We start from the raw sequence: 15,906 nt of genomic DNA, 5'->3' as shown, positions 1-15,906 counted from the left end.
CTGGTCTTGTTTTCTCGTATTTTGTGCTTTTTCATATAAACCCTAATCGTTTCATATTGGCTATGTTGAGTCTTCCCTTTCCGTATATAGTCAAATTTAAATTTGGCAAAAAGTAAAATGAATGACTGAATACTTTATGGTGAAAATATTTCATTTTCCCTTTGATGTTGTACTTAATAGTGGGTGTTAGGATACAAGCGGTTATAATTAACTTGTGTTGGTGACGATTCGTACGTTTTACAATATAAATGCGATCTGTAAATCGGCCATTAAATAATTTAATGTGTTACTAATGTATAATAGGTTTGTGTGATGATCACATTAGAAATCTAAAGGCTCATCGCCATATGAAAATATAAGATAGGTGAGCCCTTACGATATGTCGGATTTAGTATTGCTGATACGTAAATATATATAACACAAATAGCTAACAACTTTGAAAATTAAAAGCATGCAATGTAGCAAAACTTGTAAGATTATTTTTTTCAACGGCATAGACACTTATCGATGCTAAAATAGTACACTTTAATGATTACAAAAGATAAATGATTAAGCTTAGATATAATGATATTACTTATAAAAATGTACAGTCATATTTTAAAAATGACAATGGAACTGTTTCACAAATTCCTAAGTTCTCCCCCAATTTTTGCAATCCATTCTGTTGGCTATAACTTACATCGACACAATCTGTAACCTAGCTGGTCACATAATTAACACCACTGTGTTCCATTATGGTCAACTGAATAACCAGTAAACAAAAATGAATTTAAGACATTCTCTTATGTCCATGTTTGTCCTAAGTAGCTTCATGAAATGACGATTGGTTACGAAGCTATTTATGAAAAACACAATGTTCTTAAACAGGCAAGATCATGCTTATGAATTATGCATCGAACGAAAAATGTACCTTCACTCTTTGGCATACATATTTTCTATAGTATTTTTTTACCATCGTCGTAATTACTCATCATAATATATATATATACTGAAAATAGATGACAGAAGATCAAAGATCAACGTATGTACCGTCAGTCCGTCCGATTATCATGAAATTTGATACTTCAATTTTCCAATGATTAATGTGTGTAATTTGTTTAGAGAATCGATCCATCATAAAACGTTTGATGTATCGTTATCCCTTACCCAGAATCTTTTAAACTCGTATAAATCCAATTTAATTTACATAATCCTATGACAAGATAATTATAGTTAAATGGCTGCTTATTTTTTTCTACAAAGAGGTAGATAGTCATTTTAATAGCTGTGAGTTGACGTGCATCTTAATGGCAAATAATTATATATTTATAGATACGAGGTTAAAATATTAAGGTCTGTTTGTATACATTCATTATATAAAGCTTCCATGCATTAAGGTATACACTCATATTCATTTTTGTTTTGTTTCACTGGGTTTGGAGTCAAGCAAACATTATCTAGATCATATGGCGAATATATCAGCTGTTGGTTTGGGAGGAAGACCCTAGGTGCCCATCCAGGAATTGTTTCGGGCGCGGGCATGCACCTGAGTAGAACCACTGACTTTCCGTAAGCCGGCTTGATACCTTTACATCAATATTTATACAAATATATTAAATTATATATTTCATATTTCATATTTCAACCAATGAATAATTCGGTAATTGCTCAAGTGTCCAAACTGAAATGAGAAACACTTTCACCATGCGAGTATAAAGTACTTGCAGTCTGTATCTTTAACAAAATAGCTAATCATAAATTATCAAACGTGTTAAAATAACTAACTAAAATGATATTAGCATATAAATTATTTATCTATTTTGTAACTGCACTTCATATAAGACGTATTAACATGTTGCGATATTTTTGGTAGATAAAATTTGCATGATTATTTAAAAAACAAGCGTGGTATGAATTGAAGTGGTGAATGATTGATAGATAACCGTACTTCAGTAACTCCAAAATTTTCCATTCAATCTAGATTACATTCACAAAAAGTTTTCGGAAGTTAAGGTTACTCCGCATGTCCGATTAACTATATTTGATCTTGTCTCGATTTTTTTAAACACGAGTCTCGGTCATAAATGTGTTTGTTTCAGTATAAGATTGAAATCTCTTTCACGAGAGAACACCAGATGCCATATTTTCACGAGTGACATAGCCACGAGTGAAAATGTAACATAAATTATGGTGTTTATGTGTGAAAGATATTTTGATCTTATATGTAAAACGAACAATTTTTCCTTTTATTTCACGTTTTGGCGGTATTTACATATTTTATAGCTTTTTTTTGGGTATTTTTCACAGTGAAAATACCAGATATATTTATATGTAACTCTAATATTTCGATAACTCATTGAAAATCGTGTAATACTAGTAACATCTTAAACATCGTAAGAATTTGCCTTGATGTGCTTAAAGTGACTTGTAAACGAATAACGTAGAGTGTTTTAACAGAGAAAGGCAAAGAACGACATCACACTCAAGTAATCATCACCATAATCAACTATTATCTTCATCATCATCATCATCACCAGCAGCAGCAGCAGCAGCAGCAGTAGCAGCAATCGTCTCACACTGTGATTTAAGACATCATTTGCTGTATATCAAAACAGTTCCAGACTGTTGTTAGGAGCAAGATAAAATACTGATAATCAAACATTAATTGGATTGTCGACAAAAAATATTAAAATCTAGTAAAAAAGTTCATGTAAAGCATGTCAAAAATGGACAAAAAGTCCGAAAATTGTCTTCGCGTTAAAAATCAAGTTTATTTTTTCAACTAAAGGGAGGAAATCAATGATTTGTACATATATTTAAGTGCAAAAGTTGCTTACCTGTCACAAAACAGTAAACACTCTATATCCTTAATTTGTGTAAAAATGTGTCGTAAATATGTCGTTAATTTTTTTAAACATAATACTTCATCTGTATTTACATAGTGAAAGTTACAAAACCAGTTCTCGTGCAAGTATTCATCAGGAAATGGCTAGAACTTCTACAGTTGAAATGTATCTGTATATACAAGTTCATAAACAGCTATTGCGGGCCTTGTGGCCGAATGGTTAAACTCTTCGAGGAACTTCCGGTTTGTGGAAGGTCGGCGTTTAAATCCAGGTGTCTGCCCGTGTCTTAAATAGCATTAGGCGAGTTATCTGTAATCTTTCTCGATTTTCTTTTACAAATGACTCTTGTGGTTGTGGATGTAGCTCTACAAACATAGTTTATATATTTAAGAAAGCTAAATGCATTTGATAAGTAATTACTACATTTTAAGTTAGTATAAAATCCATGCTACTCTACTGGAAACCACGCCAAAATTATAACATAATCTAATTTAAAGAAATAATATGAGAACCAAAAATAACAGAATATTCAAATTCAAAATATCATGTATATACAGCATATTAATCAGTATATCTAACAGAAATGCTATATGAAGCATTTTTAAACATCCGTTTTGAGATACACAATTTTTTTTCCATGCTACATAGTTTATACAGGGGAATTCTTATTGTAAATTTGTATTTTCCTAGTTAAGTATCCCGTCGAATAGACAAAACTCGCATTGATAATCAAATATTTAAACGTAATGGTTTGGCTGCCTGTAAGTGTCAGTGATTCGTCGATCCTCTGAATATACCATGATTCATGAAATATAATAAAAGTAAATAGCGTCCTTTATGAAAATTGCACGCTGCACGTTACGCTACAGATTCAAATAAAACGCAAGAAAGTCTTTGTTCATTTTGACCATTTTATAGGTAAGTTATTTTTTTAGGTCGAAGATATCTCTAGTAGATCTACATAAATAACATAGCAAACGCGCTTTGATTCAGGTGCTTTCCGAATTATGAGGCAATATTTACATGTAGACCCTGCAACTTGTCTTTTGCATTTAGCCCATTCTTGCATTTTCTGCTTATTTAGTAGCCTAATTAATTAAGAAATAATACATAGACGAAGAATGTCTAAATTTATCTATGATAAACACTGATACACAACGGTACAGTTAATACTATATCATTCGGCATACCAGACAGATTGAAATAGTATTATGTTGTTTTTTCAGAAAAGTTACTCGCAGTTACCACATACTCAACTTAATAGTGCGAGTGTTTGTCACAATACAATATACTTACGGAAGTAAAATGTAAACACCGGTAGTGCACTTCCGATGTAAACAAGTCTGTGACATTCAGCTGTAAAGTATTTACCTTTGAGACATTATAACAACGGTATTTGTTTGTAGAGAGGTGGAAGAAGGAAGAAAATATGGCAAAAATTAGCGAGGATCAACAGAAAGTCCTGTCACAGATGGAAGAACTGCTTATCGAGACGTTTAACACGTAGGTTTATTTTAAGTATCACTGTAGTGTATATGCAACGCGCGTTTTATATATAGCGTTTTTTTTTCAAATTAGTATTTTTTGAATTAAGGTTCACATTTTAAAGATTCGTTGTAACAAATACTTGGGATAGGACCTTAGGTTGTTTATATGTGGTATCGCGCTAATAAAATTGTTTATAGGTAGTGACTCGCTAATTTTTAAAATTGTTTAACTGTTATTCACTATTTTGTGATAGGAAGTGTCTAGGGATACGGATTCGTACCTCTAGAATCTGAGACATCCTTTGGATTCATCTAATAATTCCATTAAACATATTACATGATATCATAATATACAATGTATTTAATAATACTGTATATCATTTAAAATACAGGCCCAGTTATATAAAAATAAGATAATCAAAATATTAATGAAAACTTCTGAGTATAGTTATTGTAGTTGAATCGACCTTTTTCCACAGGGTAAGGTTATTACATATTAGTAATTCATTTACATACTAGAAATGATCAGAAACACAACTGATGGTAAATTACTATCCTGAATTCAAATCGAAAGTAGCACCTTTTAAAACCGAAAGTAGCCCAATTTTGCTGTAAGGAAGGTATTTCCCTACATGAACTAACGTGTTTGTTTCTTGGGATGTCTGAATTTGCACCGTCTGCTACAGTGGCAGGAGAAATGGGACGGGAACCACGCCATTGAGACAAATCATATTAAGTGTTTTCGTATTACTGGCATAGATTATGTAAAATGTCTGGCTCTAGAATGAATCTATTTTTTTGTATTGGTTAACTTAAAGACAAGCAGAGCTAGTAATAAAAACCAGGTGTCACAGAGTAGGTCGTGGTTTTAAAGATATAGGTTGTGAAGAATTGTACATTAATACAGTAACTATGTCATAGTTTAGTAGATCTATGTTAGATAAAGTGAATAAGGCCTGTGTGAATATGTATGTAAGAAAACTGGAAAATACTGTAAATTCACAGAAGTAAGAAACGGCGGAGGTAATAAACTACGCACTTGTAAACAATTGTGGTGGACGGATAGCTCTGTGGTTTGCACACTCGCCTTCCAATCCTGAGGTCGGGGGTTCGATCCCCGGCAGCTACTCGGGAATTTCCAGAAACGCTTTTCAGTGTTTCCCACCCAACTAGAGGTGTACTGGTCAAGAACCCAGGCAATCCTTGCGTGTATCAGTGCTATACACTGGGCACGTTAAAGAACCAGGCTGTCTATTCGCAACGAGCTAGGCTAAGTTAGCCGGACAAGCCTGTATCTGATTTATGATCTCTCTGTCGTGGGGGCTTTGTCTCACTCTGTCCCTCTGGTACAGATCGCCCTGTGTCTGTACTAGTAGAGGATGAATTATGTGCCCAGTGTGGCTGCATTTGAACTATGTAAAGTACCTTTGAACGTAAAATTGATCATGAAAAGGGCGCTATATAAATCTGGTATAATAATAATAATAATAATAATAATAATAAAAACAATGTTTTGAAACTGAAAACTATTGTAAAATTATTATGTCTCGCCACTGTCACTCTCGGTCACACAGGTCCTCATCAGCCAAATTTAGGCGAGGTGACATTGCAGCAATCAATACACATAGAAACGAGAGGATAAGAGAGGTTTGGGGTAAATGAAAGGTTACGCATGTTTTGTAAATGAAAACCAACTTGCCCACTGTATGATGACTTACGCATAGAACTGTTAAGAAAGCTTCAGAAGTTTATATTCGATGAGACGAATCGTTTTATTGCCAAAAGCTGTCTTTTATACTGCTAAGTAGGCAGTTAACATTTTTCAGAGCTTCTCAGACTAGAATCGCCTACTTGCTTTTTAAAATCTCACACTAAAGTCTGTAATCACAGACCTGAAATAAAAATGTTGTAATATTAACATGACTGTATGTATCTCATTACAAAGCATAGGCAATCTATGTCTTACATCTAGTATTCGGTTTACAAACCCTGAATTTTGTGCTCTCCCTGTCGCGAAATCTGATAACGAAAACAAAGCTAAATTTGATAATTTTCAAATCGCTGCAGAAAATTCCCTGCAAATGATAGCACCAACTGCTATACGGTTTCTTACCACAGTAACAATGTAAAATATGAAAATAATTTCAAATATATGTGCCCTCCGTACAGTTTATTCACTTATTCAATTTTCCTGAGGCCCTTATCAAAATGACAGCTCAAAGCTAGCTCAAGGCTGAACACCACTAAATCCAGCTCTTCTTTATTTCATATAAAATCCACTTACTTTATAACGGTTTTTCGACATTTTCTAGCCTATCAGATTTTCAGAGACTTATATTCCCATAAAGAACTAGATCGCTACTTTACAAAAACAAAAAGAAAAGTGGGTGTTAACTTAAAACTACAGTTCGGTAAATACAACCCGCTGAATTTACTACTTTTCGCTTCTTTCAATTTCTCTTTTCGGGACATTAAATTCTTACGTCGCCATTTTTACCTAGCATGCGATAGGAACATGCCGATTTCAATAGAATGCAAAGCGACACATACTAAAACGCGGTAGGGTAAAAGTAAGCACGTTGCTGTCGAGGAAATGCACTAGGAAAGGAAAAAAGATCAGTACTATTTTGACTACTTGTGACTAGACCAGCGGAGGCTTACATTCTATTTGGTAGTGATCTGCCTCAACGAGGGCATGTATTAAGCTAGCTCAGCGAAGGCATGTATTCGCATCTGCAAATTCCAAGCTCAAGGCTACTCAACCGATTTTGCCACTGAATCTTCAATTTTAGCATATAGTATTATTTTAAAATACAAATATGCCCTTCAATACGTAAATTGCCTCTTATCTGTAAATTTGTCCCTTGCCAATTCGACGCGAACAGCGGAAAAGTTAAAGGGTTAACATTTGTGTTATGGGGTTTTTATATGTGAATATATGACATTCCTGAACTTTTAGTGACAGAATTTGAAATATTATGAATTCCCTTTCACAATAGTATAAATCTCTTTTTTATTTTAATGCTATTGGATATATGAGCCGCGCCATGAGAAAACCAACATAGTGCATTTGCGACCAGCATGGATCAGTCGGGTCAGGATCCATGCTGTTCGCTAACGCTTTCTGTAATTGCAATAGGCTTTGAAAGCGAACAGCATGGATCCTGACCAGACTGCGCGGATGCACTATGTTGGTTTTCTCATGGCGCGGCTCAAATTTATTATGTATTGATGTTTGTAAACTACATCCCTGACGTTTGGTTTTACAACAGCGTTTCTGTAATAGTTGGGAACGATTGTTGTCCTTAAGGTAGTTCTGCACGTTTGGTTCAAATTTTTTTTACAATGGAGAATTTGATTTAACTTTGATTTTTCAAAACTTCAGAATGTACCTCGAAAATTCAGCAAATAAAAAAGATAGGGTCATGTGCTTGATTTTTTGCTAGACTGATTTGAAAAAAATAGACCTCACGCAATTTTTCATAATGGAAGTCTATGGAATAATCATAACTTTCATAACGTTTTCGCGAATAGAAATTTTTCTACAGTGTATCTAGAATTTAATGAAACTTCCCACAGTTGTAAATAAGTATACGGCCTATAATGTGGTGACATAAAATGTATAGGTCTGTGTGCTTAATTTTGATATATTTAACCATGATTAAAGTGAACCGCATTTTTCACACTAATTTTAAGACATTATTTTAAAGTTTTAACATGTCAGATGTTTTAATATCATATTTTAACTTCAGAAAGATAGTAACAGTGCCATTGCAATAAATTTACTCATAGATTGCTATTAATTCATAAACTGATATTCATTACCGTACGCCGAATCCAGGCTTTATTCTACGTTTTCCGGATAAATGACGTTACCCCATCACTTCCAGTTTATGCAGAACTACCATAAATGCGTGATTTGAAGTGCTCAAAGGTGAGCTTTAGTGATCGCCCTGTGTCCGTCGTCCGTCCGTCGTCAACAAGTTGACTGTTAACACTCTAGAGGTCACATTTTTGGCCCAATCTTAATGAAGCTTGGTCAGAATTTTACCCTCAATAAACTCTTGGATGAGATCGATATTGGGTCATCTGGGATCAAAAACTAGGTCACCAGGTCAGATCAAAGGAAAAGCTTGTTAACACTCTAGAGGTCACAATTTTGGCCCAACCTCAATGAAACTTAGTCAGAATGTTACCCTCAATAAAATCTTGGACGAGCTCGATATTGGGTCATCTGGGGTCAAAAACTAGGTCATCAGGTCAAATCAAAGGAAAAGCTTGTAAACACTATAGAGGCCACATTCATGACTGTATCTTACATGAAACTTTGATGATCTCAAGGTCCAGTTACAATCTGGGTCATGTAGGATCAAAGACTAGGTCACCAGGTCAAATCAAAGAAAAAGCTTGTTAACACTCTAGAGGTCACAATTTTGGCCCAATCTTAATGAAACTTGATCAGAGTGTTATCCTCAATAAACTCTTGGACGAGTTCGATATTGGGTCATCTGGGGTCAAAAACTAGGTCATCAGGTCAAATCAAAGGAAAAGCTTGTAAACACTATAGAGGCCACATTCATGACTGTATCTTCATGAAACTTTGATGATCTCAAGGTCCAGTTACAATCTGGGTCATGTAGGATCAAAAACTAGGTCACCAGGTCAAATCAAAGGAAAAGCTAATTTACACTGTAGAGGCCACAATTATGACCATATCTTAATGAAACGTGGTCAAAATGTTAATCTTGATGATCTATAGTTCAAGTTCAAATCTGGGTTAGGTGGGGTCAAAAACCAGGTCACTAGGTCAAATCAAAGGAGAAGCTTGATAACACTCTAGAGGCCACATTTATGACTGTATCTTCGTGAAACTTAGTCAGAATGTTAATCTTGATGATCTTTATGTCCAGTCCGAATCTGGGTCATGTCGGGTAAAAACTAGGTCACCGGTCAGCTGGCTTACGGAAGGTCGGTGGTTCTTCCCTGGTGCCCTCTTGTGATAAAATAATGCACGGAGGGACACCTTTGGTCTTCCTCCACCATCAAAGCTGGAAAATCGCCATTTGACGTATAATTGTATTGGTGCGACGTAAACCCTACAAAACAAATCTGTTTTAATTTGTCAGTTTATGACAAAGATTATGAGCTTTTCAATTTTCATTTTGTAAGTAGCAAATTTCTAACGGCCGATTGAGAACCCTTGAAAGACTGATTACATTATTCTGTTTAGTGGATTTATCCATGCAAGAGAAGCATATGAGAACCAGAACTATCAGTGCACCGTCTTAGTAACCCCTTTCTGAACGGTCTTGACTAGCGCATATTCATTTTTACTAAATGTATCAGATTTAATAGTTTCCATGACGTTTTCTCTGCAGTATTTTTGTGTGCAATTTTTTGGCATTGATGTATACTTGTCTGGTTCTGACGTGTACTTGTCTGAGAAACGGCCAAGAAAGATGTTTGTTTGTTTTCGCTCGTCTTGGTTTCTATCTTTTTTAAATTATCCAACAAGGAGAAATTGAATTTATAACTTAATATTATCTTTAATAGACATTGGTTTTACCTACCATATTGGTAAATATCTAAATAGCCATCAATTTAAACAGTATCAGTCTCATGTAACATGTACAAAATATATTGATATACAAGCTAAAAACTAGCTAGGGGCCTCCGTGGCCGAGTGGTTAATGTGCTCCTCACCGATGTGGGCTCGAGCCTCAGTTGGGGCGTTGAATTCTTCATGTGAGGAAGCCATCTAGCTGGCTTACAGATGGTCGGTGGTTCTAACCAGGTGATCGTCCGTGATGAAATAATTCCTGCAGGGGTACCTCAAGCCTTCCTCCTCCATGAAAAGCTTGAAAGTCGTCAACTGGCCTATAATTGTGTAGTTGTGACGTTTAACCAAACAAAAGTCCCAACAAAAACTAGCCATGTAATACAGACAGATTTTTAAAAAAAACACAAATCTTTCTTATGTGAAATACAATGATACAAATACAAGTTACGTTATATGCATTGTAAAAAGTGAAATTGGGACTTGCCTGCAATATTATGTTATTTCAAAACCCACATGATCAGACTTTAAGGGCATACAAAAACGTTAATTAAGTTCAAACCTGTACAAAGTTTAGAATGTGTCATGTTACACGTGCCAAAATTAATCATTCTATGAAATGAACATTTGAAGCGTAACCCGATGAACATTTTAAACAATATCTGTCAACTGACCAGACATGTTAACCGGAAGTATATGTACGTACATGTAATATCTGTCAATATTAACAATATGTGCCGACTGATTGCACTTGTTAACTAGTGCATATGATAACGGAAGTATATGTACGTACTGGTAATATATGTAAATATTAACAATATCAGTAAGCTGAGTGCACGTGTTAATTAGTGCATTTGAGAACAAGTATATGTTCATACATATAATATCTGTAAATATTAACAGCATCTGCCAACTGATTACACGTGCTAAATAGTGCATATGAGAACGGAAGTATATGTACGTACATGTAAATATTAACAATATCAGTAAACTGATTACAATTATTAAATGAAATCGAAAATTATTTTGCAATACATTTTTTGGGGAATTAAGTTGTAACAGTTAGGAGAAGTAAACCCTTCTATCCCCCTCCCCAAACCACACACACACACACACACACACACACACACACACACAAAGAGTCAGTTTGTTAGTTTTGTTCAATTGTAGCGGCCACAGATATACTTTGTCTGCCGTTGTTGTTTTGTAACCGAAAATCAGTATCCACGAAAGAAATGAATTGAAATTTTATTTAAAATTATTATTCAGTCTGATTAAAGTCCTTGATCTTCTAAACGAAGATCTGAGAATGACCCATTCACATTCATCTTTCTGTATATTTGGATTTCCGAAATTGCTATTTTTTTTTCGCAAATCTATTTTTATTTGAACCAATCAGACGACTCGTTTCAACAAGCATTTGGCTGAACCATCAAAATAGCGTCGAATGTCAAAGGATGAGAAAAATGTGTAGTCAGTCCAGGGCTCGAACCCGGGACCCCTCGCTTACAGGGCGAGTGTCCTACCGACTGAGCTAACCGGCTGTCTGACACCTTACGTGACCAAGTCCGTATCGTGACATATGATTTATCTCAATACACGAGGGCTTGGTCGCGGTGAGGTCGTCATAAGAATTGTAAATATGAAAAAACCCAGGCTAAATATAGATTTTTTAAACTTCTACTTTCACATACAAAATATTGTAAGTAAGGCTCTGACTGGCTAGCGGAAGGGTATTCAGAACGAGGCTATCAATAGCACGTCGAGATCCTAAGCGTAGCGTAATTGGAAATGTACTTTAGTTAGATTGAATTATTATTGTATTATGTGGAAAATATCGAAAACACCTATTGGATAAAGTTGCAAACATATTTTATTTTATAAAGATTATTTCTATACACATATAGAGATAACTTGTTCAAGACTGATTGGAAACTAAAAAAATGCCTTAAAATAATGTTTCAAACGTACTGGAATGTTACTGACAGTGACGGGAAGCTCGAAAGTATATTGTTTTGTATTCAGTTGTAGTGGTGAATATATAGAGGATAATAGTTTAGTGCCGTAGATGAGAAAGTTTATCTGGCGAGGTGGAGGAGGTTATCAGGGTGAGCCGAAGGCGAACCTGATAATGTCCGGAGCCGAGCCAGATAAACTTTCTCCATCTTAGGCACTAACCTATTATTCTATTTATCTTGTCATTACTTCATTTTCCTATATTTAGCAATTTAATTTTAAAAAATAAGTGTGCGACAACCGTTATAATGACGTCATATTCGTAATGACGTCACTGATATAATAACGTAATCACCGACAAAATCGCAATAACTTCTTCGTTTTTGAATAAAAACTCATTATTTGACCACCCATTTTCTTAGTTCGGACATTTCCAACACAATAGTGATGGTTTCAATGCAAAATTTCTTATGATAACAATATCGATCATAAGGTCACATCATTAACTGACCGTATATCACTGGTCACGTGTCAACTGACGGTATATCAAGAAAGATATACGGCACCATGATATCGGGTCGTAAATACTGCAAGTGACAGGATAAAACAAAATAATATCGCAATTTACCTATTAATGTAGTATTCTTCTATAGTTTGGCAAACATACTATAAATGCTAGCCAGAGAAGTCGATGAGATGCTTTGTCAAAATAAAACATTTTATATATAATCATTATGTGCGATAAAGATTCCGGTAAATTTTCACAAATTAGTGTTAACTGGTTCTGATATTATCAACAATTTGCTGAAAGAAAAATGTCACAGTGTGGTGTAACAGGGTCTAAAGTTCACTATTCTAACTACAACAACAACAACTCTGTTCTCTATGATAACTACTGTTTAATATAGTACTATGTTCTGAGTTAATATATACAACAATGTCTTTCTTCACAATTCCCTAACATAATCTCTATTATTTCATTAATGTCTAACTCTAACAATAATAATTCATTGCTAATTGCCCCGGCTCTAAACTATCTTAAATCGTATGGAGTATCGGCATACGTTACTAACATTAGCACGGGCAGATTGATACTGAAGTTCTATCTAGAATTTAGCGGTATTTAAGGAAAACTTCGTAGGGATGACTAAATTGTTTTTCTCCAAAAGGGCACGCATTTTGACCATAATAATAAAAACATGTCATTATTTCATTTAGTCATCTGTCATTACAATTAGTTAGAAACAAAACAACAATCATGACGCAGCGAATAACGTGGCCAGAGGGTAATTAACCTGGACGAGATATCTTAACCTGTCATTTTCCAGATGTAAACAAACGCTGAAGTTATTTAAAGTAGCATTCCGAAATTCTTTGTGTATGACTTTTTTTACTGACCGATGACATATTGCTGACCGAAAAACAAGATGATAAAATATGCTTATCTAAATAAGTATAATGAATTCATAAAGTCATTATACGACAACAGCTGGATAACTGGATTCCCAGGCTACATGAATGTGTATATTGTTCAGTTTTGTACTGTTTAACAGAACACTCTTTTAGTGCTGTAGTTGAAAAAGTTCACAAGTATATATCGAACGTACACATTTATATTCACATAAACATATATCGTGAGTACATGTCACAAATTTTAAGTCATTTTGAAATTTCATTGTTGCCGAATGACAAGATTTTTTTAATAATATAATGCATATTTTTCAATATAAAGCATTTTCTGTTATTTCCTAACATGATGTGAACTTGACATGAGAAATTATGCATTTAACTCGAGTATATAAACATCAGTAAGAGAAGAAAACATATTTGTAATTGCAAAAAGGAGTGTAATTTGTTCTCATTGAAGGACAGGAACATAATAATATATTTTTAATTCTTTTAAATACTTAAAGCTGTGTTCCTTTAATTATTTGCAGAGTGAAGAGAACGTGTTCAGAGAAGTGTTTGAATCATAAATACGACCAGACAAACCTCGTGAAAAACGAAGCTGTGTGTATGGACCGGTGTGTTGCCAAATATATGGAATTGCATGATTTGATTGGTCGACGAATATCACGTGATAAGGAGACCTATGACCTACTTGCACGTCCACCATACCAGACTAGCTTAGAAGACACGGAAGCCTTTAAATTAAAACAAAAAGTAGAAAAAGAACAGACTGGATGAAAAACAGTCAAACTGAAATTTTAATGTTCTTGGCGTGTTCAAAATGGGAGACTGTATTTACGCTCAAGAAATTGAGTTCGTATAGCTACAGTTAATTAATACAATGTTAAATCTTAAGAGGTCATTTCCATACAGTTCCCGAACATTTTCACAGAAATACAGATCGCTGTTTAAACGAGGATCATTTCAATTGGTGTATTTGTAATGAACCGGTAGAAACTGATAATGTTATGTGATATTGAAAGTTTGATTTCAGTGTCAATAAAAATGTAAACAATGAATTTAACTTCATTTTCTATTAAAACAAAACTTGGTCGCACTTTTTCAAAAGAAAAATAAGAAAGAAAAATAAAAGAAAAGAAAAAATACAATAATACATTCAGCCCTGCTTACATGTATCTACCGTAGGTGTTTCATAAGGTGAATAGATTTGATCTGTTGGTAAGTAACCGTACAAGCTATTGCTTAAAGTTGATGATTATATTTACAAAAAATATTAAATGCACACAGAGAAAAATGCAGTCATTATTTTAAGGTAAGCTGAATTTAGCCATTTCTTTTCATAATACATTCCTATGGTTTATCATTTACTATACAGAATGCCAACGTGTAATAAAGTGAATGTAATTACATATTAAACAATGGATTCTTAAACTTATCTAATCTGTTATATTGTTGTCTTAGGTACTGCACTCTTCATGTGATGAAAACTGTTTTGAGTACTATATTTACTATTTTCAGCACCAGTCAGTCATGTATGCACGTGACATGTCCTTGTCAGTTGCACAATTTCCACTTTTAGTATGTTCACTCAGGATGAAAACCAGGTAAATGAGCTTCACAAAATCGTAATGGAAAACATGTTTCATAATGTGTATATAGATATACTGCAATATCTTGTTTCTGCGGGTAGTATGAGTACATTCAACTAGGCCTATATTTCCAAATTTTCCTGCAATTAGAATGGGAATTTACTACTTTAAAATCAGTTTTTTATTTGCTTAGAAACAACTACTACGGAAATACCCAGTATGCACACTTCCTGGCGGAATACTCAAATAACTTTGTCTTTTTATGTCACAAATACAATGTATTCAGAGTGAGACATTTTGCGACATTCTAATTTCAGCTGAAGAGCCTCGGGTGCCCCTCTGCACGTTGTTACAAGTACAAGATTTCATGTGTGTAAACTACAGATATTTCCCATAAGACAGATGGATGACTTACATATATAAAAGTAGAATTCGACACTGTAATTGATATTTTACCCTACATCAACTGATTCACACTGAGGTACGTAAGCTTTTAGGCCATGTGTAATATCTGGTTAGACATTATCTCGACGTTATTATATGTATCGACATTCAAGCATTAATGGCAGAGGATTTTTTTTTTATTTTGTTGGGTTTAACGTCGCGCCGACACAATTTTAGGTCATATGGCGACTTTCCAGCTTTAATGGTGGAGGAAGACCCCAGGTGCCCCTCCGTACATAATTTCATCAAGAGCGGGCACCTGGGTAGAACCACCGACCTTCCGTAAGCCAGCTGGATGGCTTCCTCACGTGAAGAATTCTACGCCTCAAATGAGGTTTCGAACCCACATCGATGAGGGGCAAATGGTTTGAAGTCAACGACTCTAACCACTCGGCCACGGAGGCCCCCCTAATGGCAGAGGAAGACCCCAAGTTCCATTAATGAAGTGTTTCAGAAACTGGCGTGCCCCTTGGTAAAACCACTGACCTTACGTAAAAGCAGATGACAAAAGTAGTTTCGAATCCACAGCGTTGATGGGCAAGTGATTGGAAGACAATAGCCTTAACTAGTCGAACACGGAAGCTCTTTTTTCGAATATTTAGCCAATATCTAAAAATATTTCTTTAACCCTCCCTGCA

General features: G+C 34.7%; 1 protein-coding gene across 3 annotated transcripts in view; it reads left to right on the top strand.

Annotated features, from left to right (window-relative positions):
* Positions 1-4,125: 4,125 nt before the first annotated feature.
* The window catches only part of LOC123535276 (mitochondrial import inner membrane translocase subunit Tim10-like), a 52,365-nt gene continuing 40,584 nt past the window's right edge, over positions 4,126-15,906 (top strand). The window contains exons 1-4 of one of the 3 annotated variants that reach the window (XR_008366371.1): positions 4,796-5,048; positions 13,763-14,453; positions 14,754-14,839; positions 15,142-15,305. Coding sequence is in view for 1 of the 3 variants with exons in the window: in XM_045317866.2 (XP_045173801.1) it covers positions 4,255-4,328; positions 13,763-14,012 (324 nt within the window). In the remaining 2 variants the exon portion in view is untranslated. Of the gene's footprint in view, positions 4,329-4,795; positions 5,049-13,762; positions 14,454-14,753; positions 14,840-15,141; positions 15,306-15,906 lie in introns of those variants that run through there. The other 2 variants (XR_006683180.2, XM_045317866.2) reach the window with 2 other exon arrangements.

The sequence above is a fragment of the Mercenaria mercenaria genome, chromosome 12 (genome assembly GCF_021730395.1).
Source record: "Mercenaria mercenaria strain notata chromosome 12, MADL_Memer_1, whole genome shotgun sequence".
Taxonomy (NCBI): domain Eukaryota; kingdom Metazoa; phylum Mollusca; class Bivalvia; order Venerida; family Veneridae; genus Mercenaria; species Mercenaria mercenaria.
The sequence above is the reverse complement of the archived record's forward strand: the minus strand, read 5'-3'. Positions and strand labels throughout refer to the sequence as shown.